Below are 26,675 nucleotides of genomic sequence, written 5' to 3'. Positions count from 1 at the left end.
AAGCAGTATGCCATCTTTCTGACGTGAAAATGAACATCATGCTCTTCTGGAAAGTCAGCAGGCTGACATGATGCTGAATCTGTTTTAGGGAGTGTGTGTGTTTTCACATCCACAGCTTCATCTTCATAATATGAGACACTTCGATCCCATTTCCAGTACTTTAAAAGGTAATTTGCAGTGTACTTTTCAGAAAGTCGACAAAACTCAAAGAGCAGCTCTTGTGCCAGTTCATTCCTCAGGGAATATTATGGAATAACAGTTTCCTGATGAAGGCTGGTATTGAGACATCTCAAATGCATCAGAACCTGGAGCCACACAGCTGCTAAATATCCAACAGATTTACTATGAGAGCCTGCTAGTAAACACAGATCATTACCAGATGTGTCGTTTTTCTCATCCTCATCCCTCCTTCTCTCTCTTCTTTCCTCTCCTTCCCTTCCTGGCTCAGTGATCTCAATGGAAAATGTGACTCCAAGCCAAACCTTCCTTGCAGTCCCGCACTTAAACACACACACACACACACACACACACACACACACACGTATGTCCACAGCAACCATGTTGAACAGCCCACGCTACATGCTCTGCCCCGTTGCACGCGCACTCATAATTCTTTCCAGAGTGATGTCCAAGATCAGCACACAAGGAGCGGTAGATGGCACTGTGTCTCTTTCTGCTTTCCATGTTGAAGGAGTATTTAAAATATAGAGGAGGGGAAAAACAGAAAGGAAAAACAAAAACCTCCCAAACTTGCTTTCATGTTCAGGTCAGGTCTGGACGCCGAAGTAAACCAGATGTATGACGACTCCGCCCACTCCGTCTTCCAAAGAAAAACTAGAAATTTTAACACAAAGGGAATACAAAATGCTTCCAAGATGTTCGTCAGCTGCTTTTCATTAAATGATGAATTCAGCGTACACCTCTTTATGGTTGCAGTTTTTGGTAGTCTGTCAAGAAAGAGGTCTTACCTGCTCTGCACAAATAAAGGAGCAGAATCTATAAATGCTTATTATACATGTTCTAAAAATGTTTAAACCAGTTAAAAGCTTCTACATCCAGTTTTATAACGAAATGAAAATTAAACGCGCTCTTGACACCTCCATATCCCCGCAGACCCCCTTTTAAGGAAGAGTGCATATCTCAAATTTAGTGTAAACTTTTGGCCCGTGCGCGCTGTGGTGTAATGCAACCCATCTTCCTCCCCAGCTAAAGCGTGTGAACTCCTCCTCCTCCTTCTCCTCCTCCCTCCTTACCGTGCGCTCTGGTCCTCCTCTGCGCGCTCTGGGTCTCGCCTCGGACAAACTGCGGCGGAGTGCTGGATCTCCAAAAGTTGACAGACTAGGTGTAAAAAAAATATATAAAAATAAAAAAAGAGTCCGGGGCCACGGGAGGTTCTGTGTACGTCTCTCCGCGGATTAGGGTGTCGTATGATTTGGTTTTCAGGGTACTTTTGTTTGCAGTTTTATCATGGAGGCTCTCAGAGGTCTCCTTGCGCTACTGTGTGTCCTGGTGGCCGGAGCGCAAACGCAGGACATACTACCTAAATTTGCGGGTAAGTTTGCTGGAAACATTTTGCCTCAAAGCTTATGCGTCAGTACTTGCTGTTGGTGACATTGTGCTGCATGCAAAGCGCTCATCCTCCAGCTGGATGCAGTGACGTTATCTTTGCTGTAAGATTAGATTTGAGTTGCCATTAGTGTACACGCTCTCTCAAGTCGGTGAAGTGTTACAAATGAGCGAAGATGCAGTAAAAACTGTAAGATTAGGTCAAAACATGCTCAACATGAGCAGGCCTGTGTTTGGTCCTTGCAGTGGGCCTGTAGGCTTGCTGTGTAAAGTAGATTCAGTTGTGTTACACCAAAGTGATAGTAGCCAAAGAACCACAGCAGAAGTTACTGTAGACCTGTTTTTTGCCATGCCACAGTTATAAAAAAGAGCTGTAATTGCAGACAGCCATCAGTGGAGGTGTCACCTGCCATAACCAACCCATCAGGAAGATTAGTTCTATTTCACCTACTCTGATACTCCAAGCTCTAGTATTATTATTGCCTTTAGGCCTGCTGCAGTGATACCTCTGTCATACAGTCTGTCTTAAATGAATGGATGGATGACTGAAACGTAGACTTACTACATTGCTGACAGAGTTCACATTTGGTAGTTAATTTGTTTTCTGTTTTTTTTTTTTAATGTTGGAAAATATTTGATGACAGCGATATTTGTTTTCTTTGTGAGCAGAGTGTCCTGTTGACCTTTACTTTGTACTGGATACATCTGAGAGTGTCGCCCTCAGACAGAAACCTCCCAACTTTTATATTGACCAGATCAAAGAATTCACCAAACACTTCATTGATGAACTCAAAGACATGTAAGACACACACGCACACATAAACATGTATCCTATCTGTGTGTTGATGAAATATATAAGTCGTACACAAATCTTTGCGCTTGGTGCCATCTTAACCTCTCACCATGCTGCAGGGATGTATGAGCTTCTTGTGAAACATTGTGACATCACTGCTAGGTGTGGTTTCAGGTGCATTACACACCAATCAGCCATAACATTTTGACCACATGCTTAATAATCAGTAAGCTCTCCTTATGCAGCCAAAATGGCATAGACTCATTGAATTGTGGACTTTACTAGACTTCAGGAGATATACTGTACCTTCAGGTATCTGGCACTAGTAGCATATCCTTTTAGTTCTGTAAGAATTGTCTAGCACATCCCACAGATGCTTGATTAGATGGAAATCTGGAGACTTTCAAGACTAAGACAAGACCTCACACTCATTGCTGCGTGGCAGGGTGCATTATCCTTCTGCAGAAGTTACTGCTATCAGGGAATACTGTTAAGCTGTTTGTATGCATCAAGGTAACACCCAAATGAAGCATCACACTTTCCTCATCAGCCAGGTGTAGGCCACTCCTGCTGATGCTCATGAGTCCATGTAGACACTTTCAGCAGGTCAGCATGGAAACCCTGACCCATCTGCAGTTATATAGTACAACAATCAACTAACTGTGATGTTCTGTATGTTCTTTTAGCAATTTGGCTTGCAGTAGCTCTTCTGTAGAACCGGACAAAAACTGGCCTTCACACACCTGGTGCTTCAAGGAGTCTTGGATATCCATGACACTCATGCTGGTTCACCAGTTTTACTTCATGGGACCATATTTGTTGGGTTCAGAACACTGTAGACCTGGAGCATCCTACAAGAGCAGCAGTTCCTGCTATGACTCAACCATCTAATCAACCCACTTGGACATAACTCAAAGTTGCTTAAATCCTTACTCTTGCCCAATTTATCTCTTTCTGACATTTTCACTTCAAGTACCAAGCACTGACTGAGATCATGCCAAGAGATCATCAATGTTTTTTACTTCACCTGTAAATGGTCACAGTGTTGTGGCTGATTGGGATATTTGACCATACCCATCACTGATGTTGGCTGGATCTGACTGTGCCATGTTACACTTGATTCTGACACTACTTCAACTATCATTAGTTGGTCTCTTTGATAGTTTTGTTATTCAACATCCAGATAAATTTCAGTTACCTGTTTTGAAATGTAGTCAAACTGTAAATACTTGAGTGCATGTCTGTGAATTGTTGCTTGAGCTTTTATGTTAATACCTCTGCTCTTCCAGGCGCCACCGATGTGACCGTGTCCTGACATGGAACTCCGGAGCTCTGCATTACAGTGACGAAGTCGTCCTTGTGAGGGAGCTGAGTGACATGCGCTCCCATCGCCAGGACCTGAAGAAAGCCATTGATGGCATATCATTCATCGGCAGGGGAACACACACTGACTGCGCCATCAAGAGGGGCCTGGCTGAACTGCTCATTGGGTATCAGTAACACAGACATGCAGGCAGTGCACTATAATAAATAAAGCAACAGTTTTTGAGTGTGTGTGTTTGTGTGTTTTCCTGCATGCAGAGGGTCCCACTACCACGAGAACAAGTACATTGTAGTTGTGACCGATGGCCATCCTATCACTGGTTACAAAGAGCCATGTGGAGGTGTGCAGGAAGCTGCCAATGAGGCCAAACAACATGGAGTCAAAGTGTTTGCTGTGGCCATCTCACCTGACCAGGAGGTAGAAAACATACACACACACATCCATAAACACTGAGAAATGTGTAGCTTCTGTGCTCAATGAGACACATAACCTAAACATTTTATCTCGACAGATGTTTGTTTTAACTTGTTAAGAGCTAATTTTCATGTTTTAAACAATGTCTTTAGTCACTTTCCACAATATCAAAATTTAGTTCATAATACAAAAACTCAAAGTTTCATAAACACAGTTCATCCCTCGAGGTCATACTTTGCCAAAAAAAAAAAAAAAAAAAAAAAAAAAACAGACAAACACATTACAAACCCAAAGAAATGTCAGGCTGTAGTATTTTATCTTTGGGTAAAACAGTGGTCACTGAACCTGCTGGTTGTCTGAGGCGTTTATGTGTTTTTGTGTCAGGGCTGTGATGGACTGGTGAGGGTGTATCCTGCCAGCCCCCCTGCAACTCACTACAGGATCTCAGCCCACTGAGGCCATATTTGCATCAAACTTTAAATCCTGAAATGCGGTTGTGCACCGTAACCTCAAATGTTTTCTCAATTCCCAAGCATCCATCTGACAGGAATAACAAACTGCATGTCTGTACATTTCTGCTGACACTAGGTACATCACAGGCATATATGCAGAAAGATATATTTTGATTATTTAAATAAACTAACTTTAAGATGAGGCCAAATTCAGTTAAGCAAAACTTCCTTACAAAACTTTAATTTGTCTATGTAATTAACACAGAAACACACGCAGACAGGCTCTACAGTTTTCTTACAACATGACCCCTGTGGTGTGATGTTTGGATAGATATTATGAATTAAATAACTTGATGAGAGGTTTGTTTGTATTTTACAAACCCACTCTTTTAATACCAGTGATACCCTTAGTGGGATTTCACCCACAGACACACAAACTGAGCATGAGTGTTATTTCAGATCAGTAAAGCCCAATGCAAATTCTTCTTGCAAACTAGTACATAAAGATGTTTGTGTTTTTGGTCTCCTCAGGACACCAGGCTGTTACTCATTGCCACAGATCAGACCTACAGACAGAACTTCACTGCAGCAGATGAGACCAGATCCACCAAGATTAATACCATTAGGTCCATCATTGATATAATCGTATGTATCCTCTTAAAAAAAAAACACTCTGTTCTTCTGCTTTTAATAGTTTTAATATATTAAAAAGTATGGACAAAAAGCTAACACATTTGTTTAATTCCTTTTTTTCTTTCCAGACAAACGAGACAAAGGATGTGGTAAGTTTTTCACAAGATGTGTTTTGGAGGGAATGAGATCCAGTAATTGTACTCCCTGCGTTGCAGACAAGCTTGGTTTTTCCTCACAGTTAGGCGGAACAGTGTGGCTAAGTGTCATCTGTGATTTGAAGCATGTTTATGTTTTCCTCTCTTCCTGAAATCTTTTGATCAAAAGATAAAAGAACATTCAGTTTCTTCAGGAAACATCCTAACAGCACATTTGTGGTTAGTTTTGCTGATGCAGCATGCACCAAGACAGATTTTTGTCCTCTACCAGCTGAATTTACCAGCTTCAAGACGTTTTTAAACTAGATTTGGCTTTTTTTTTTTCTTTTTTTTTTAATTCCATGGCTTTTAAAGTCGAGTGTTTGGTGTAATAAATGTAACTTTAATGTGATGTAGTTACTGTAATATGTTTGGAGGGATTTTTTTTAAGTTTATGCGATCAGTTGGGCTCAGTGCTGTAACTCATGAGTCACAAATAGGAAACAAGAAAGTGTTGCTAAGGAAACAAACAAGAACCATGAAAAAAAACTAATTAAGTTGGCTGAGAAAAGGATTGTCTTAAAGTTGAATATTATGACTGCTAATCAGTCCAGTTATTTTCTAACAGCCAAACAAAAAGAAAACCTTTCCTGGTTTAAAATTCTCTTTTCTTTTTACAGTGCTGCTCCTTTGACTGTAATGTAAGTACTCATTAATATTTTTATCATAATTATTTTTTTGTCTTGTAGCTTTGTTTTCTTGGGTCACATCACTATTTTGTTATCTGGTCTGCAGGCTTCTGGAGGGCCCAAAGGACCAGATGGAGATCGTGGCGCCAAGGTGGGATATCTATCATGAAACTTAAGACCACCAAAACGTTAAGCCTAATCCCAAACCCTGAACTGATTAATACTTTTTTTTCATCCATACAGGGAGAGATGGGTCGCCCAGGGATGCCAGGAGTGAAAGGAGATGTTGGGGAAATAGTAAGTGTCGTCCACTTTTATAAAAGAAAGAAACAAAAAAGCTTCCTCCTTCCCTCTAAAATGCTTATGCCACATCTCAACAGCCAATTTGTTGTTGAGTTGATCTAATATTTCTGTCTCTTTGTTACAGGGCAACATTGGTGATCCTGGTCCTGTTGGTTACAGTGGAATGAAGGTAGAGCCTTGAATTAGTTAATCAAATGCAAATACACCCACATTCATTTTTTACATTTGATTTTAATTGATTTATATTGAAGTCAAATGAATAGGTCAGTGCTAAATATTGTATTTCTTATATTTTAGTCTTAGGATGCATATAATTTACTGTTTCAATCCAATTAACCTTTTGCCGGCTTTTCATTCAATATTTACTTTGCTGCTTTCAAGAGATTTTCATCCTGTCTGCTCTCATCATCCTCATCTCCATGAGGATGCTATGCTGTTTGTGTTGTACTGATCCCTGACTCTACCCAGACTTTCCCCACCGTATCACTGATTGATCCTGCAAATCATGACAGTAATGTTTGTATCTTTGCTTCCAGGGAGATCGTGGTCCCAGAGGAGATAAGGTATAAATAAAAAAAAAAGGTATGCATTTTCTAACAGTATTGATACGTTTCAGTCTGTTAAACTCATTGTTTCTGTGTTTTTGTTTTTTTTTCTGCAGGGTGAAAGAGGACACAAAGGCTTCAAGGTGAGCTGCTCTTGAACATATTTGGATTTTAATGCTGTTCTTGTGGCGTTTTCTATTAAAACATTTATTATTCTCTGACTACTCACTCTGATTTTTTTTTCCCCCTCTTAGGGCGACAAAGGTCAGAGGGGGAAGGATGGAATAGATGGACGCAAGGTGAGTACAGTACAATCAGCTGAGCTTTCTCTTTTGTTTATCTGATGAATGCATTTCAGCATCTTTTTGTGGGGTTTTATTTTTTCTCATTAGGGTGAACCTGGTTTCCCTGGGCTTGCCGGCTGTAAAGGTTCTCCTGGACCAGATGTGAGTTATATTGACACAAGCTGCAGCCACTAACAAAACAGACTGTTTGAATTGTTGCCAGATAGACTAATCATTAGATATTCAAGGTCTGTCACACTGACATCAAATCTTAGGGAATGCAAATACACAGGCAATCAGATATGACAATCCACTGTATATTTTAGTGTTCTCATTTCTTGTGCCCAGACAAGCCACTTCCGCATCCGCCCGAGACTCTAGCTGCTTTGTTTACAGATTAGCCATTAGCCAAAGTTGCATGTTCAGGAATGTCCCTGACCAACATCACGCTCTGAGGCAGGCACACAGAGGCCCTTGGCTCTTTAATCACAAATTTGTTTACATTCTCTACTGTCAGGCTGTTTAAATGGAGCCATATAGTTATAATGTAAACAAACTTCAAAACTGATACAAGTAAAGCAGCTTCAAAGATTAAGTATGGCTTCAGCTGCTTATGATCATCATGCACTGAAATTGTCTGTGTGTTGTGCATCACCAGGGCCTGCAGGGAGAGTCGGGACCAAAGGGCGACCCTGGTTCTTATGGAAGGAAAGGAGGAAAAGTAAGATACAGATCTTTCAGCTCATGAAGATCTCAGGCTGCTTTTTGGAAGTCTGCTTAATGACCTTTTATGAATTTTTCAGGGAGATATCGGAAGAAATGGTGAACCAGGGCGGCCTGGAAAATATGGGTCCTCGGGGCCTCAGGTAAGACGAGCAAAACATAGGGGGATGACAAAAGACAGAGCAGCAGTCCTGACATGTGTTTAACTGACTGTTTTGTGACAGGGGGAACCAGGTCCTCGTGGCGCCAATGGAGACAAAGGAGAGCGCGGAGATGATGTATGTGATAGCTTTTCTGGACGGTAACAAAACATATCAAGTTCATGGCTTTTAATATAGTTTCTGATTTTATATTATGTGTGTTTTAGGGACCTCCTGGACAAGATGGAACACCTGGCGATAAAGTTAATAGGATCAATACTTATTTTAAGTTAATGTGTGTATAACAAGGCATGTTTGAACAAATTTGACATCTCTTGCAGGGACAAGCTGGGGAGAAGGGGGAGCAAGGTTCCCGTGGAAACAGAGGTCCAAGAGGTGACCCAGTAAGTGATGATAAGGATGATAAAGTGGGATGAAAGTCAATCCCCAGTCCCTCCAGGTCCTCCTGATTTCAGCATCTCTTCCTTCAAAATTCATGCGAAATTCAGTTTTACACATTTTGAATCGATTTCAGCCTTATTGACACTGAGGGAATAGATGTTGTTTGTGGAGTGTCAGCCCCCATAATGATATATTTCATTTAAAACTTGGCTCTTGTGTGCTCTTACTCTACTGTTACTGTGCTGAATGCTTTTTGGCCATCCTACATTTGTTCTTTTCCTTCCCAGGGGGAGCCAGGGCCACGTGGAGAGGCCGGGAGGGAGGGCTCAACTGGCCCCAGCGGAGACCCTGTAAGACAGACATACACACACATAAACAAAAACACGTATACAAACAGGAACTATCTGCACTGCTTGTTAACCTGTTGGCACAACTCCACTAACAGTTCTCTCTTCTGTTATCCTTCTTTTCCTACTTAATGATGGGAATTTCCTAATGTGTCTATGTAGCTATAACAGAGGCGAGCCTGGCCATTGCCCCAAACTACCGCTGCCCACTCCTCCTTCCTCCATTGCCCCTCTGTCATTCCCAGTGTTTACTCCTGCTGGGAACACCAGTGCTCACTCTTTCCCCTCTGACTCAGTTCTTCTCTACATCTGCTCCAGCCAAAGCCTCAATATGGTTTTCTTAATAACATACCAGGCAGAGTAATAACAATAATACATTACAAGCATTAGCTGTGGTAACGAATGAATGTAAAATACTTTTTGAATCCCGTGAGGGAAATTATAAGAAAGCATCATACAAAACCTCTGTGATGTTAGAAATTTGAAAGACTCTTCTGTGCTTTTTTTCCTTCTTTCTTCGTCAAATCTCACGAAATGACCAACAAAGTGGTATTGATGTGGAATAGCTGACATGATGAGCGAACACAGACATGTTGTGTTCATCATTCATGTTCATGTAGAAGCGATTGTGACTGAATGCACAACACAAACAGTTTACGAGACATACAGCTATTAAAAGCTTTTTTAAAATTATTTTCATGTACCCGAATAAATACTTTTTACAAAGGTATTTGTAGAAAAAAGAAAAGAAAAAAAAGACTAAAATAATGCCGTTAAGAGTTAAGTTTCACAGCTTGTTAACAGATTTTCCATCATTATTGCACATTTTTATATGAGTGTTTTACCAGTGCCTCATTAGTGGTGCTTTTTTTTTTTTTTTTTTCTTTTCAGGGTGAGCGGGGAAGGGCCGGCTCTCCTGGCTACCGAGGAGATGAAGGCCCTGCTGGATCAGAGGTAGGTCCAGAAAGACAAACTCACAGTTTCTTAATAAGGGCAAAAAGGCAGCCAAGATGTGCCATAACTACAAGCAATCCAACATAAACACAAATCTATCATGGATTAAATGATTGGTCTGAATGAAAGATTGGGATTGTGGTTCAAAGCTGACCTTTTCTCACTTGTTTAGGGTGGACAAGGTTCAGAAGAAGAAACATTTTTTTAAAAGAATGTGATATTGGATTCACAAATAACAAAGTGTAAAGCACAGACGCTCCAACTATAACTGTACTGATTTTGCAAAGGAATCCATAAAAATGTGCTAATAACCTATTTAACAGCAATAAAGAAGCAGTTATAGTCTTCAGTCGTGTCTGATCAAACTATTAAAAGCAACCAGTATTAAACTTTTAGAGTTACTGGACTCTGATTTTCACAGAATCCTAGGGTCAGTTTGTCAAACCCAGTAATAGACTTCACCTTCTGATTGTTACACGATACAGGAAATCCCTGCACCAGACTGAGGTCATCAGATATTAAAAGAAAACCTGATTGCATTTTTAGATGTTTACTCAGTTTGACACACTCATTTACAACACAGCCTTACTCCACTGTGACTAATATGGGTGTGGAATGTTGTGTTTTATGTCTGCTGATTTTGCAGTTGACAATGTTTAAAGCAGATTTGCTGACTCCTTGTTAAACGCTGGTTTGAGTTTTTCAGATCTCCCTTTGGCCTGTTGATGATGTCATGTCTTATCTTTTTTCATGAAAAAACAACAAATTAATCAAATGCTAATCAGGAGGTTTAAAGGGTTAGAAGTCTGAGGTCTTATTCACACACTAACTCAAATGCACGACAAATGTTTTTATCGAGAAACTGTAAAGATTTTTTTTTCCCTTTTTCTCCAAGGGACCCAAAGGACCAAGAGGAATCAAAGGAGCTCCAGGAGACAGAGGCCCTATAGGGGAGAGGGTGAGTGTGGGAGTCAGAGAAGGGGGAGAGACAGATGTGTGCCATCCATCATAAGCCCTGCCATGAGGTTCACATATGTTTGCACACAGATGCAGCTGTGAAAATCTCTTTTTTAATTTCAGGGAGAAGATGGTGCCCCAGGAAATGGCACAATAGGCTGTCATGGTTTCCAGGTTTGTGCAGCAGCTAATTCATTTAACTCATGTTTAACATAGTTGGCAGTATTCTCAATAAGTATACTCAAAATCCTTTGTTTTTTTTTTTCTAGGGTTACCCCGGACCTCGTGGAGACTCTGGTGCGCCGGTAGGTTATCTCTCAAAGTTCTCTTTAACATAGACAAAGTTTTTCCTTGGTCTATGTTTTATTTGAATTTTGCTTTTCATTTTTTTTTAACTTCACCACTGAATGTTTGAAGTGCTAGCAGTGTAAAATGGATTACCACACTAATTTTCCCATGCAACCTTTTCATCATTTGCTTTGTGACCCTCAGGGCGGCAATGGAACTCCCGGACCAAAAGGAGATGATGGAGAGCCCGGAGATCCTGGCCCCGGTGTGAGTCTGCCTCTTACTTCTTCTCTTTACGGAGTTGCTACTCACTATTTTATCTTGCCTCAGTCCTTTCTTGGTAGTGACTGCTGACAGGATATGAGTCACATGTCGTGAATCATGGTCAAATTATATACTTCTTCTTGCTGGTGTATTTCAACGCTTTAAATAACAAATAATACTTTTTATCCTTTAATACTTTTATCTTTTTAGCTTTTATTAAATTATACTTTCATTAGTCTCTTGGACATAGTTTTCTTGGCTTTTCTTATTATCCTGTGTCCATCCATCTTGCTCTCAGATTTTCCTCCTGTTCTGCAGCTGGAAATGCTTTCTTAAATATATTTGAACCCATTTTGTGTTTGTGTGTGTGTGTGTGTGTGTGTGTGTGTGTGTGTGTGTGTGTGTGTGTGTGTGTGTGTGTGTGTGTGTGTGTGTGTGTGTGTGTGCACCATTTGGGAAGATGGTTCTGAGCCGATGCAGCTGTGTATATCTCGTTGTCTGGGATACCAGGAAATGAGCAGAAACGATGAAGGGGCTGTGTTACTCTTTGTGAATGTGCATGTGTGTGGATCATGCGTATCCATAGAGCGTGCCAGATTTAACACTTTATCCCCTGGTTCAACTTAGCCGTGTTTACATGAAAATGATTCCCTTTTTTTCAAGGTTCCTATGCCATGAGTCATGACATAAACAGTTCTGCATGTTTCTTTCATCTGTACATCGTTGCACCTCTGACCTCTTTTCTTCTACACCAGTCACACTTTGTAAGCATTCGACTTACAGTGGGAGATCAGTTTACAACTTATCAAGACTTTGCAGAAGTGTAGCACCAGTCAGGAATAAACAAAGTATAATTCACTTTGTCACCACTACACCCATGTTTTTTTTTTTTTTTTATTATTTATATTGGGAACCATCCACAGGATACAGGACACATCTTAACATCTGTAAAATAAATTGTTAAGGTAACAAAAAGTTTGACAGTATAAAGAAAAAACTAATTATTTCTAAGCTTTAATAATGTGATTTCCAATTCATAGCAATAATTCATTTACCAGTCCTTGATCACATCTTGAATCAGCTGCTCTGAAAACTTGTTGAAATCTTTAAAAATGTCAGTTGGTGTATAATTTAATGGTACTTGTAGAAATTAGCCAAAACATACAAAATCATCTATAAGATAATGATATCAAACCAGTGGTATTTTGCTGCACTATGTAAGTCTCAAAGTTTGAGATGTAAATTATTTGACCATATTCCAGTTGCAAGCCGTAAGACATCTGGGATTCTGGGATTGGTCATGCTAACAGGCTCGCCGTTATTAGCAGTACAAGCTTAAAACAGCTCATTATTTTATAAAGGTTGGACAGTACTATGTGTGCAATACACAAACTGACTGAAGTGCTTATAAACAGTTCAATATGCATCTCCACATTTTAGTCATAAAAACAATCGGGGCATGCTAAAAGGCTAACTATGACCGATCAAACAATAACACATTATGGGTTTTTTACTGACTAAAAGTTATAATGTCTTATGTGTTATAGTGTCAACAGTACTATGTGTGAAACTAACTTAATGAGACTCAAATTGGCAGAAATGCGAAAAATTTGTTTAATATGTATCTCGTACAACTTTGTGTGTGCGTAGCAGCTAAGTTGAATTTTGAAGTTGAGGCTTCTTGAATCTCAGGACTGTCTGGGAGCTCAGAAATGTTGACATCAGAGTTCAAATGGAGCGACCTATTTGTAATTACTCTGTGTGGTGCTTTAGTTAACGGGAGCAGTGAAAGTAAAGGTTAGATTTAATTTCTATATACCCATATACAGGTCAGCTTTAACACTACAACACTACAGTTGGGGGCCACGTGTGTGAAAGCAAACTCAGAAAATAATGAAAAGCAAGCAAGAAGAAAAACAAAAACAAATCAATGTAAAAACAGCTGGTAGCTGCTTAAAGTTTAAATGTTGACATGTTGACAAATGACTGCAGTATTTGCTTTGAAACATTGTAGAGATTTTCCAGGACACACCCTGCCAAAACCTCCAAAAGATAAGCAGTGAGATAATGAGCAGACATCAAAGCTGGTATTCTAGAGCATTTACTGCAGTATGTTGTGCTGGGTAAGAGTCAGTGTTTGATTCTCATTTCCCCGGGCCCATTTGATGCTTTAAACTTGCTTATTGATACTAGATGCTGTCAAACACTCATAGTATTAAAATAAATATGTAAAACAACTTGTCACAGAGCCTCACTTTCCATTCTTGTCATTGTTATTAAAGAAACCAAACTTTTCCAAAGTACAGTGCTTTTAAATGCACTATTGTTCCTACTCAACCCCTCCTTCAAATAAACTTTGTTTTAGACCTGTTAGTCTATTAGCAACAGACTCTTCCAGGACTTAACAACACAAACAACAAATAACACAAAGCAATGTAAATATGTGACTCCAAAACAATCTTGATACATGTGGATTTTCACTTTAATTATTTGGTACAATGTTCACAAAACTGTTCCCACATAAGAGAGCATAGAACATAACTAATTATATTCCATTTCATACATTATCTCAGCAGATATGTTATCTTCCTTTTTATGGTTTCAGGTGTAGTGATTGTTAAACTATATGAAAAATACAACAATTGTTGTGTAAACATGACTTGCAGGCAAAACATGAACACCAGTGACATGGCTGAAGTGATGACTGGGTTCACTAGACTTTAAAGAGATGTAGTTAGCAGTAGCTATTTTTAGTTAGTGACTTTATTAAAATTATTAGAAAGTACATTTACAGTAATGTTATTTTGTTAAATGCTTATTTTTGGGTTCCACAACAGAAATGTAGTGAAACCAGTCCACATACCTAGAATAAATGTTGATATATATGGCGTAATGTCGACTCATTAGGGTGATGTCTTTCTAGTCACTTAAACCAAAGAAGAATATTTTCTGTAATAAAGAACAAGTTGAGGATTGAATCAAAGATTTGATGCAATCCATTGTTTTTCCTTATATCTGAAATGATTTTTTACAAATTGGTTTGTATGAACAGTGTTATTATAAACTGGACTAATGTGGACTTGTTTCATTTGGATCACAATAAATTGGCTTGAACTGATTATGTTTGTAAAGTGTCTTGAGATGACTTTGTGAATTGGCGTGATACAAATAAAGCTGAATTGAATTGAAGTTCCTTCAACAAAATATGCTAATGCTCAGCAGCCCCCCCATCATTTTATTTCTGTTTAGAATTCCACTATTTTTTTTCTTTTTCTTTTTATGTCTTTCTCAATAGATACTTGCCTTTTTACTATTTTGTACACAAAACTGACCAGAAATAATAAAAACTAAAAGTTGGCCATATTCTTAACCACTTACATTATTGATTTGTAAGCAAGTGGAAAGCCAATTGAAATAGTTAAAATATTTTCATGATACACAGGCTGTGGCTCTCAGTTTCTCTGGCTAGAGGGGATGGGGGGGGGGTTAGACCGGGGCGTGTCAGACGGTATAAAGGTGGAGACAGACCCTGTGACTTTTCTGCCTTTTTAGTTTAGCTAAAATGTATAATATGCACATACAGAACAAGGCAAAACAAACACTCACATCTGGCTGTGAGTCATCAAATATAATGCCTTAACGTCAAGGTCAGGAGGCGTGTTTGTGTGTGTCTGTGGATAATATAGCTCAAGTTCTTTACATCATGGTGCTTGAAGTTGAAAATCTGTAATAAGTGGAAACACGTGTGGAAAAACATGTATATGTGTGAGTGTGTGTGTTCTCATTCAAGGCTAACATGAGTTTAAACGTCAGATGGTTTACATCACCTAGTCTGTATTTTCTTCCATAGCTGTCAACATCAGTCAATGGTTTTGTTGTAGAAAAGAAATCTGAGTCAGTTTTCAGCTCAGATCAAAGAGCAGAAATGATTGGTGTTATTTTACAGAGGAAACGTTATATATTTGGTTTAAATTTAGCCAGTTAATTATCTAATACAGCCAATGTGTTTTAAAAACAAAAGACTAAACATCACTTTATATTATAGTAATTATTGTGTTGTGAGAGTGAGCAACTTTACACAAGTCTATTGTGTTAGTCTGAATAAAACTGGACTTTTACAATACATGTATTCATGTTAATTGTCCAAAATTGAAGCACGTAAAACAGATACAAATAAAGCTGCTAGGGGTCAAATCCCTCCTGCATGTATACGCTCAATCAGCTGAGCTGCTCTGCACAAGCTCCAAAGTTTCATATTTTTCATCTTTTTGCATCTTTCTGTAAAACCAAAAAAGTGTAAATCTACATTATTACAGTTAAATTCACAATCCACCATTCACTTTTTTTTTATTATTTTTATTTAGAAAGCTAACAGTGTCACTTTGACCTTGTAAATTCCTATGTTTTATAACCGTAGCATCATCTGACAAAATCAGCATTCAAGTAAAAACAGTGTTGTGAATTAGGGTTTACTTAGATGTATGATGATTTTTCACAGAGACACGCAGTACTTCAGTCAATACTTGAGCCTTCCTCCGTACATATATATACTTCCGTATACATTTATACTATACCTAGATGTTTGATTTAATTACTAACAGTAATTAAATCAAACAACCAGGTTAATCTGGTCATTTCAATTTAAATGACACATTTCTTTACAGTAACAGTGTTTGCGGGAAGATGAAATTTAATGATAATTGTCTTTAACTGTTTTACAGTGTTGATCTCTTCATTCTCCACACATCTCAGTCTGAGTGATCAACCCACAGCGATCAGCTGCGGGTCAAAGTGCAACAGCTGCAATTGATTTGGCAACTCTCGACCCTCGCAGCTGTTCTGACTCCATTTGAAAAGGATTTGTGTATTTTTTTGGAATGGCTGGACATATTGAATTTATTATAATATGATATGATATGATACCCATCTGGCAGAGCTGACTTTCAGCTGTTGGACCAACCAAAATGACAGAAGTATTATTTAAATGTTTACGGTCAGTATTTATCACCCAAACTTATTCTGCCAACTAAACGACAAATATTCTCCATTTATCTTTAGGCCCTAAAGGAAGTCTATTGCTGTTCTTACCTCATATGCTTAATGTCCTCATTAAATCTCATGCAATGTTTTATTTTATGAGACATAAGATAAATCCAGTTTTAACTTCCAGTGTTCAATTCATCCTGTTTAAAAAAAAACTCTTGGTAAATCTTTCCAGTCCTTAAAACAGTTTATGTTCTTGTTTAACATGAAAAGATAAATAATTAAAGCTCTCTCATCTATGACATAAACCACCATCAAATGTATGCAAAACACCATCCCTGCCTTTTCTTTTTTCTTTCTTTCTTTCTTTCTTTCTTTCTTTCTTTCTTTCTTTCTTTCTTTCTTTCTTTCTTTCTTTCTTTCTTTCTCCAATAAATGTGGGTTTTGTTATGTTAGTCAAACAGAGTCTTGTTTAATGTTGATAATGTATCCTGAGAAAGTTTTACTGCAATCCCATCATGGCTTATATTGTCAGAGAAAAATCTCCTAATTGATGATGAACATGAGTTGCAGCACAACAGGACATCCATTAGTTTAATTTCATCCCATTTTCACTCCTTTTTATTTTTATTTTAATTTTTTTGTTTGTTTGTTTTTTTACAGAACAACAAACCAGGGCCCCCTGGACCTAAAGGAGCCAAAGGTCACAGAGGAGCTGAGGGCAGACCGGTAAGAATGCCCTGAACCGTACTTTATGTATGTGTGTGTGCTATGTAGGCTCCATGCATGCAAAGTAAAACTCTCCCTCAAAACCAAAACATATTTTTACATTCATACATAATTATATAGATATTTTGTTTTTATTTTTTAATATATAAATACCTGCAACAGAAAGAGGCCTTTATTTAAGGTTTTAGTTAAAATTGTATTATAATTTATATGATACTGATTCAGAAAAGTCTCTGAGATTATGTCAAAGCTCAACAATCAATTTTAATCTGGGGATAAATACACCTTCACTACTCCAGTAATACATTACACTGACAAGCGATTAAATAAATAGTTGGACCTATTTTTTATTGTAAAGACACCAATGGCAACAGCATGGCTCAATGCTGTTTCTGTGCCTCCATGCTGCTGACCGTAGTGTAATGTATGTTATGTTTTTCAGATTTTCCATCAGTCATTTCCCTGTTTATGAAAACTGTGTTAAAGCTCATGTCCTACATATATAAACATATTACACATTTTTATAGATTCTCTGCACAGTCATGTTAAAAACATGTGCAAGGTGTTTGTGTTTAAAATGTCTTTATGTGCACCACCACATCTGTAGTGTTGTCTACTACTATGGCTTCAAAGGGCAGTCTATCAAACATCAGATTTCTTAGAAAAAGTACAAGGAATTTGACTGTTTATAGTTTCTTTCAGCCATTTTATACACTAAATATGGCAGAAGAACAACAAGGTTTGATTAAATACATGCAAATCTAATTTTATAACCATCCACCCATTCATTCATTCATTTTTTTTACCGCTTAGTCCAATTCAAGGTCACAGGGAAGCTGGAGCCTATCCCAGCAATTAGCAGGTGAGAGGCAGGGTACACCTGGACAGGTCAGCAGTCCATTGCAGGTCCAACACAGAGAAACAACCATTCACGCAGCTGTAGAGTGACCAATTAACCTCTTTAGAGGGGAGTGGGAGGAAGCCGCAATACCCAGAAAAACCCCACAAATACATGAGGAGAACATGCAAACTCCACACAGAAAGACCACTATCCAAACCTTCCCCCAGCCAAGGCTCAAACCAGCAACCTTCTTGTTATAAGGCTGCAGGCCTAACCACTAAACCACCATGCAGCCCTCAATGCAATCACCCAGCTTTATAAATCTGAAATTTCCCTATATGGTCTTGACAGCAGATGACATCCTCTGACTTTAGACCCTTGACGGTGATGAGCAACAGCTCCAATTAATGATCTAAATGGAAACGTACCATTTAAACTACAATTTGAGGAGTTGGCAGAGGCATAAAATAAAAAACTGACAAAAACTAAAGTTCTAATTTAGTTGTAAATATGTTATGTGATTCTTGGAAATACTGATTTGGATCAGATAATAGGGGTCTAAAGATAAACCAGTCACATCAGAATCCAACACGTGAACACGCAGAACCAATTGATTTAACTGTACCATACAACACTCTCAGTTAAAATAAAGGAACACAATTTTTCTAACAACAACTTAGCCAAAACTGGATGAGATCATTGTACTTATTATAATATCTACAGCCCAATTTACAGTAATTCAGGAACTCACAGTGTGGCTGAGAGTGACATGTTTGGTCTTATGATCTGCAAAATAATCCCAAGATACAAGACTCCAACTAGTCTGTATTTCACTGGCAAATGTATGCCAGACCTGTAAAACAAAATAAATGCATTATTTCCTGTCTGAAAAAGTGCCAAAATGACTTTGATTTCCTGGTGTTTTGTTCAATAATTCTAGGTGAAGGTAGCTAACTAGTGGCCCATTTATAGAAAAGGCTTTTTGCCATTTGGAATGGGAAGTAAAAGTCGACATTAAGCAAATGTGAAAGACTGCATTACACTGTGTTGTTGGTATAGTGGTCAGCACTGTGGTCTCACAGCAAGAAGCTTCCGGGTTTGAATCTGCTGAGTCCTCTCCAGGTCCTCCGCCTCCTCCCACAGCCCAAAACACACCTGTTGGGTTAACTAAATAGGACAAAACGGATATGGAAAATGAATGGATGTATCAGATAACTATACTGTCCTGTATGAAAATGCATCATCTCCTTAGTGGAGACGACCAAAAAAGAAACATGAACCCTTCAAAATGTAAATGGTAAATCAATGCATGACATCACAGGGGCTAAGATCAAGTTATTAAAGATAACTGGACTTATTTTAGAGAATCTGCACATTTTTGAGTAACTGACAAAACACTAGCTAATCCTATCACTTAAAACAGCCTGCTGATACTTAAAAAGTTGGATGTTGCTCTCTTATAATGGACAGATAAAGTGATTCCATCTCTTTTCACCAGCTGGCAAGTAAAGCTTGTTGCATTGATTCATGGATTCTATCTAAATATAAACACTGTGTATAAATGAATCTTTTCTCAAACAAACCATTAACCAACCCCTTCCACCCTTTTCCCTCTTTATATCTCTGCTCCTCCCTTTCCACTCTTCCTCTCACGAGTTCTCCTCTGGCTTTTGCCCATCCTGCATATTTTTGTATGAAAGGTTTGCGTCATGTGTTCTCAGGACAGTTTCTCTTCTGTACAATTAACTGCTGTGTCTTTTTTTCTTTCTCACTCCATAATGTGTTTGTGTGTGTGTGTTTGTTTGTGTGCACACATTCACGCTATGCTGGCTTCTTTGTCTTAAGAAAGAATGCTCTTAAACCAAATTTTAATGTCTGTTAAAACAAAACAGATGGTTTTCCTGCAGCTGTGTGAAAAAAACAAAATGCTGTGGCAGTGTGCTTTTGGAAGATTCATATGTTGTTGCAGAGAGATAGCAGAGGACACATATGTGTGGGTGTGGGTTCAGTTATTGTGGGAATCTGATTTTCAGTCACAGGAGTAATGGTTTTCTAAAGAAACCCCCATTTTTTTATTCCAGTTAAAATCTAAAATACGAGGACTTGGCCTTGTCATCTTGAAATCACACTAGAAAGATTTTTGTTAAACAGAAAAACATTGTCCTCTTTTCTTCTATTCAATCGCTGTCTCTCCTCAGGGTCCTCCTGGGCCGAGTGGACCACCAGGAACCGATGTGAGTATTAAAAAAAAGGAAAAGAAAATCAGTCCATTTAATCTGAACCTTTGCCCTCATTTTAGCTCAGGAATAACTTAATAAACTTAATTCCCCCTTGAGGCTGTGCTACTTTTGAATCAGAAAATGATACTGTATGCTCAGTCCAAAGCCCCACATCCAATTTCCTCAATGCTAAACCCCATGGCCACTTCCAGACTTCTAAGTAAAATATCCTTGTTGTCATTTTTTCTTTTGCTCTTTGGGCAGCTTGAAACACTCCGGGGCCTGCCTGTGTTTTGTGTTTTAATGTTGTGTGATGTAACAGTGCATGATTGTAATGTATACTCCACATCTCCCCACAGGAATGTGAAATTCTGGATATAATCATGAAGCTCTGCTGTAAGTTAAATGCATGATCTTCATTTACAGTTATTAGAATTAGAATACTCTAGCCATATGTACTCTAGAGAAATTCTTGACCGCTTCCAAGTCAGTGCCCTGAAACCTAAACATGTCATTGAAAACCAAAGCTGGTCACTCAGGTTATGTGTTTATGTTTCATTTCCTCTCAGTTAATTAACTTTGACTTTTGTTTTTCTTTTCATCCTCTTATAATCACTTCCAAGCTTGCTGTGGTAAGTTTGGAGTCATTATCTTAATTGTTCCTTGTACTGTGTGGCCACTATGAAAGTTTTTTTTATGGCTTTGTTTATGTGTGTATTTTCTGTATCTTCAGAGTGCAAGTGTGCACCTGTGGACCTGGCATTCATTGTGGACAGCTCAGAGAGTATTGGTGCCCCAAACTATGCTCTTTCCAAAGATTTTATCATCACAGTTATTGACAGACTGATCAAAGATCACCAAGTAAAGGTAACATCTTTTTTTTAATTTATTGTGTTTTGGCATATGAAAACAATGTTTTCATATTCACCCACATTCTGCGGGATGAAAAGATTTTTGTCCTCTATGGTTTGAGTTGTTTATCTAAAACTCTTCCAAGAATGTTCTGTGTTTGTTTTTTCCAAGGTTTTTACTAAATGCATGCTCTGAGATCAGACCTCAAAATAGAAAGTGTGAATATGAGATACTGTCTTTTTAGAACATGCTTTTATGTCTCTCCAATGACTCTGCTCTTCCAGTTTGGATGTAATTAGTGAGGATGGGTGGGACGCAGAAAAGTTTGACAGAGGAAAACACATGCTTGCAGACATGACATGCACAAACCAAACACACACTCACCGTGCAATATTTTTCTTTCCAGTTTGCAGTGGATCAGTCCACTGTGAGTGTAGTCCAGTACAGTGGATCAAAAGCACAAGAAGCTATCAAATTAACCAACAGCCTCGCCAATTTTAAGCAGTAAGTTTCCACACAACTGCAAAAAGTGTCCTGCTTTACTGCTTCAGTGCTTTACCTCTGGCTTTCTCTTTGACCTTATTATGATTTGTAGTGTTATTATTATTTTCTAAGTTTATATATATATATATATATATATATATATAATTTCCAATGAGAGAACAAGCACTGTATTTAATAATTATAAGTCAAAATGGGCTTTATATCTACTGTGTTTATCTTCTTACTAAGAATTACATCAGTTACAGTGTAATCGAGATTGCTCTAAGCTATGCTCTGCCAAGACAAAAATAATTAAAAAAATAATTTTCAGAGGGATATAGATATATATATACATAAATGTCTTCCTTTGCCTGTTTATCACTGAAGCAAACTTGATAATTATAATATAAATAATGTATTATTTTTATCCATTCTTCCAAGTGTGAATTAGACACTAACTCTAACTCTGACCCACTAAAGTACACTGAAGTGGCTAATTTGCAAATATGCCAGCCCACCCAGGCATATACTAGAAAAATCATGAGTGACCACTATGCATGACAGGGATGTTTTAGTAAAGCCATAAAATAATAAAGAGGACTTTAAGGAGGTGGAGCTATTGTTTTTTTTTTTTTTTTTTTATCAATGCTGCTTTCATACTGACATGTGCTAGCATTTCGTTAGCCTCCTAGCAAAATAAACAAAGTCATATTTTAAGGTTTTATAGGTTGTGATGCGCAGTGAATCAGCAGTGTTAGTATAGTAGAATTATGCAGATATCCCAAAATGGCCAATATATGACTTTGGGAATATTACTATTAGGCAAATGATTTGATATCCTTTAGGAGTCTTGCTACATCTCCATATGCTATGCTAGGCTAATAATGTCTTAGCTAACTGTGAATATTTAAACATCCATGATACAGCCATAAATCTATTCTGATAAGAAAACTAACACTGGCATACCATAAAATATTGAACAATGTATTAATGGAACCAAAAGCTGATTAAACCTGTAAATTGTCGGTTCTTATTAGCATTTTCAGTTTTTGTTTGCTAAACCACTATAGTTAGTGGGGCGGTGAAAAGCTTAGAAGCTAGCATCAAACTTTATGTAAATAACAGTTGTTTTAAAATGATGTTTGTGCATCATCAAATGTCAGTTATGTAAACAGAAAGCTTATATTTTTTATGATCAAATTTTCTTCTTTGTGTGTGTGTGTGTGTGTACGTGTTCAGGGCAGTAAGAGACATGCATTGGATGGCTGAGGCCACATACACGGGCGAGGCTCTTGAATTTGCTGTAACCAATACACTTAATGTCATGAAGAAAGAAAACAAAGTTGTTCTTGTTCTCACTGATGGGCGCTCTGATACTAGCAGAGACAAAGTTTCACTCAATGTGCTCTGTGGTAAAGGCCTCCTGGTGAGTGCAGTAAATCTGGACAGTTACTGTTAATGTTTGCATCACATCCTCATTTTAGCTCACAATAAGATCTTCATCTCCAGGTGGGTGGTTTAGGTGTGAAGGACTACTCAGGCCGCCAGCCCAACCAGGAGCAGCTTGAATCCGTAGTGTGTAAGAGTGACCCCAAACCCGGCTTTTCCTTTGTACTGGAGAACTTTGCTGAACTGCTGGATGACAATTTCCTTCAGAATCTTACAGCCAAGATCTGTCAAGGTAGAACACAGCTTTACAAATGCCAACACAATTTAATTTGCTTAACATTTTTAATAAAATCATGTTAAACAGACTTGTGATGTTTTTTTTTTTTCTTTTCTTTTCTTTTCTAGAGAAGAAATGCCCAGACTACAAATGTCCCAGTAAGTCTGTTTTTCTATTTCAGTATTTTGTAGAATTTAATTGGGCTGATATTCACATTAATATAAGCAGCAATTTCGATTTACATGCCTTTCCAGTTATGTTGCATTTTGTTACAGATCTGCATGAAGCCACTTTTCAGATGTATTTTGAGTATTGTTTTGTTGTTGTTGTTGTTTTGTCTTGCAGTCTCTTTCTCTGAAAGTACCGATATCTTGGTGATGATGGATAGCTCTGCCAGTGTGGGCCAGAAGAACTTTGAGATAAGCAAGGCCTTTGTTCGCCGCTTGGCCGACCGTTTCCTGACCGCAGAGAGGAAGGGAGGTGCTGGTGTCAGAGTCGGTGTGGCCCAATATAGCCGGACCGCTCGTTTGGAGCAGTCATTGATTAACAATATCACAGTGCTGTCTACTCGAATAGAAGAAGCAGTGTTCCAAAACGATGGCACCGACGTTTTAGACGCCATGACATTCGCAATTAAGAATTTACGTGGCCGTGGGGATGCAGCTGGAGGCAGGAAGAAGCTGGTGCTTTTCTCTGACGGCAGGTCTCAGGGTGTCACCGAGGCTGTCCTGGAGAAACGTGTTCGTGAAGTGTCGGATGCTGGCATTGATCTCTTTGTCATCTCGGCTGGGAGCCAGGTCAATGAGGCTAATCTGCGCTTGCTTGTCAGCAAGGGACGACAAGACGACGTCACCTATGCTCAGCGCCACCTTTTCCGTGTCCCAGATTACCCCTCTCTGCTCCGTGGAGTTTTCTACCAAACCGTCACTCACAGGGTGTCAAAGCTCTAAATGCAGGGCGTTGAACAAAAGGATTAACATGTTTTAGATTTTTAGTCTCATTCTATTACATATTCAGTCTCACTCATATACCATACACTGTTGTCAACTACGTTTGAATAAGAAAAACAATATGTCACAAAATGACAAATGATTGTGTGGCAGACAAATGTAAATATCACAAAATAGCTCTTTTACTTTTATTCATCCTCCTATTCATACCATCGCTGCCTCTGTATACCCTTACCCAATGAATCTGTTGAGGTGAAACATCCTTTATTGTAAAATTTAGGTTAAAATAGTCTGGATTCACAACAGAGTACTTCGGTCCTGGAGAGACATCAGTGATGACCACATCAAAACTTATTCCCATGTTTCTTCTGTACTAATTTCGACTCAGGTACTCTGCATCTCTTTATAACTCTCAGCGTTGTTTTACTTTATCCAACCAGTGAAGATTCACAGAGGTTCCCTGAAGCTGCATTGTCTCATCTCTCCAGGACCGGGGATCCCACTGTTTGAAGAATTGTTTTGAGCTCTAATGTGGACTGATTTTACAGCTTTTACCACTCTGTTAAGTGGTGACAGATGTGTTGTATCACAATAATCAGGAAAAAGAGAACAACCACAACTATGAACTGAAAAGTACACATTTTCATCTCCCAACGACTGGCCAACGACTTCATTTTAAGTACATCAGCTATGGAGGATATTGGAAAAATTTATTGAGAAAGCAATAACATATCCCTGACTTGGAGGAAACTCACCTTCAGCATCATTTGAAAGCTGTGTGAGATCACCAACACAACAGGAAATAACAGGATGTAACATCAGACAGACTTACAAATAAAACCCATCAGGATTACTCCTGGTATTAATGAGGACAGCTGGACCCAACATGTATAAACCAGTCTATGTGTGTATCTGCTTCTCTGTTTGTACATCATTTACATATACACAATTGGATTTTTATGTAGCACTGGGTAACCAATTAGTAAAATGGTATGCTGGGGTTTTTGGTTCAAGTGACAGAATGACAGAAATGTGTTGTTTATCATCTGTGCAGCAGAGAAGCTCTATTCAAAGACAAAGACAGACACACACACATCTTTGCGCTTCATCAGTGATATAGGAAAACATCTGTCTTAAGTTGGAAAGGAAACTCAATGGGACTTATGAGCCTACACAAACACTCACTGTAAAACACACATACCTATTACATCCCCACAACTGTAACTTCAACATGATTTGTTGTCATCAGGAGCTCAGAGAATCACCAGACTGTCTTTATCATTTGTGGTGCTACTACTCTCAGTGTATCAACTTCCACCTATGTCATTCAGGAAGATATTTTTAGCTGGGGATGCATAGCCTCAGTAGTGTTGTACGAGCTCCTTCAATAAAGGTTGCTACACCCCAGTGTCGCTGCTCATGTTTTTTGTTTATACTCAGACTTGCAAGTCTGTAACTTTGTAAAGAATGATGCATTTATATGCTATACAATAATGCAGAAACAAACTAGTAAAGATATTAGTTTTCATAATCAAATTCTGATGTGAATTCTTGGCAGGAAAAAAGAAAAACTGTGTGACATTAGCTCAATAGCAACATGGAGCAAAGAAGCAGCAGGCCTTCTGATGATTAGAAATTTATTCTAAATAGCATTTTCATTCAGTTAAAATCAGAATATCTTGACTATACAGCTTTATGATTTTGTGTTGTGAATGTGTTGCCCTTTCCGGCTTTTCTTTAAATAAATAAATAAGTTAGAGTTTAAAAAAGGGGGTTCAATAATTATTAATTAAAGTTGTTACAAACTGTTTATATAAATAATTAATGGTTTCTTTACATTTTTATTAAAAAATATTGTCGATAAAAGATTTACTTCCGGTTTCCGGTTACGTACTTCCGGTCTCACAATTTTGCTTGTAAGCAAGAGTCCATGTGCATGGAATAACATGAGAATGTTATCAGATGCCATCCGCACTGAATTATCAGGCATGAATGAATTTTCACCACACAGTTCATGAAGACAATTAAACCAAACTCCAGGGTCTTCATTTGTGGTTTAACTCGGTGTCACCAACATCTTTGTTGAAAACACTACAGTGATAATTAGCACATATTAGCATAACACAGAAAAGAAGGAAAAACTCAGTTGCTGGATGAAAGTAGTTAGGATTAAGACCCTTCATGGGAAATTGTGCATTATTTCTGCTCATGTACGCATTTTGTGGCTTTTTATGGCACCATTGCTCCACTCTTTGTTGGAAACTAGTGAATATCATCTTCATCTTAAAGATTGCTAAGGCATTTTTTATGGCTTCATGAGGAACCCTGAAGTAATCCGTTTCAGGATTTGAACAACTGGAACAACTTTGTTAAATGTGTCGGACTTGGCAAAGATTAGCTGTTTTTGGTATGAGTAAACTTACTAATTGGAGCTTTCTAAAAAATGATATAATACCTTATGTTCCTAGAGATTAAAAAAACCTCAAGAAGAAGATATTTCTCTATTTTGTTGATAGCCACGTTAGTTGTTTTGTTTTTGTTTATTTGAACTACTTCTATTATTCATTTACAACCACTAGCATCATAGCCTATACCAGCTTCATTGCTAAAATCTGACTTAGATTACTTTTTTACTACTTCTAAAAACATAAGATTGTAAATGGAAACTAATGGTTATAAGTTTTTGTTTGAGATCTGCCGTTTAGAAAAGTGAGCCAGGAGGATAATGTTAATCCTGGCA

At 38.2% G+C, this 26,675-nt stretch overlaps 1 protein-coding gene across 1 annotated transcript; it reads left to right on the top strand.

The window, feature by feature from the left end:
• The first annotated feature begins 1,260 nt into the window (after nt 1-1,260).
• On the top strand, nt 1,261-25,342 carry col6a1 (collagen, type VI, alpha 1). Its single transcript, XM_041991644.1, has 35 exons — nt 1,261-1,552; nt 2,236-2,365; nt 3,649-3,849; nt 3,941-4,100; nt 5,081-5,194; nt 5,311-5,331; nt 5,997-6,017; nt 6,112-6,156; nt 6,249-6,302; nt 6,433-6,477; nt 6,845-6,871; nt 6,970-6,996; nt 7,108-7,152; nt 7,246-7,299; nt 7,796-7,858; nt 7,941-8,003; nt 8,085-8,138; nt 8,228-8,263; nt 8,342-8,404; nt 8,690-8,752; nt 9,641-9,703; nt 10,599-10,661; nt 10,784-10,834; nt 10,930-10,965; nt 11,153-11,215; nt 16,859-16,924; nt 19,964-19,999; nt 20,344-20,380; nt 20,608-20,616; nt 20,718-20,851; nt 21,243-21,340; nt 22,559-22,745; nt 22,829-23,000; nt 23,114-23,143; nt 23,331-25,342. The coding sequence occupies exons 1-35, from the start codon at nt 1,468-1,470 to the stop codon at nt 23,933-23,935; spliced, it is 3,021 nt and encodes a 1,006-aa protein (XP_041847578.1). The 5' UTR covers nt 1,261-1,467; the 3' UTR covers nt 23,936-25,342.
• The last annotated feature ends 1,333 nt before the right edge of the window (nt 25,343-26,675 follow it).

Source organism: Melanotaenia boesemani, chromosome 8, assembly GCF_017639745.1.
Source record: "Melanotaenia boesemani isolate fMelBoe1 chromosome 8, fMelBoe1.pri, whole genome shotgun sequence".
NCBI classification, from domain to species: Eukaryota; Metazoa; Chordata; class Actinopteri; order Atheriniformes; family Melanotaeniidae; genus Melanotaenia; species Melanotaenia boesemani.
Note: the sequence above shows the minus strand (reverse complement) of the source record. Positions and strands in the feature narration are given on the sequence as shown.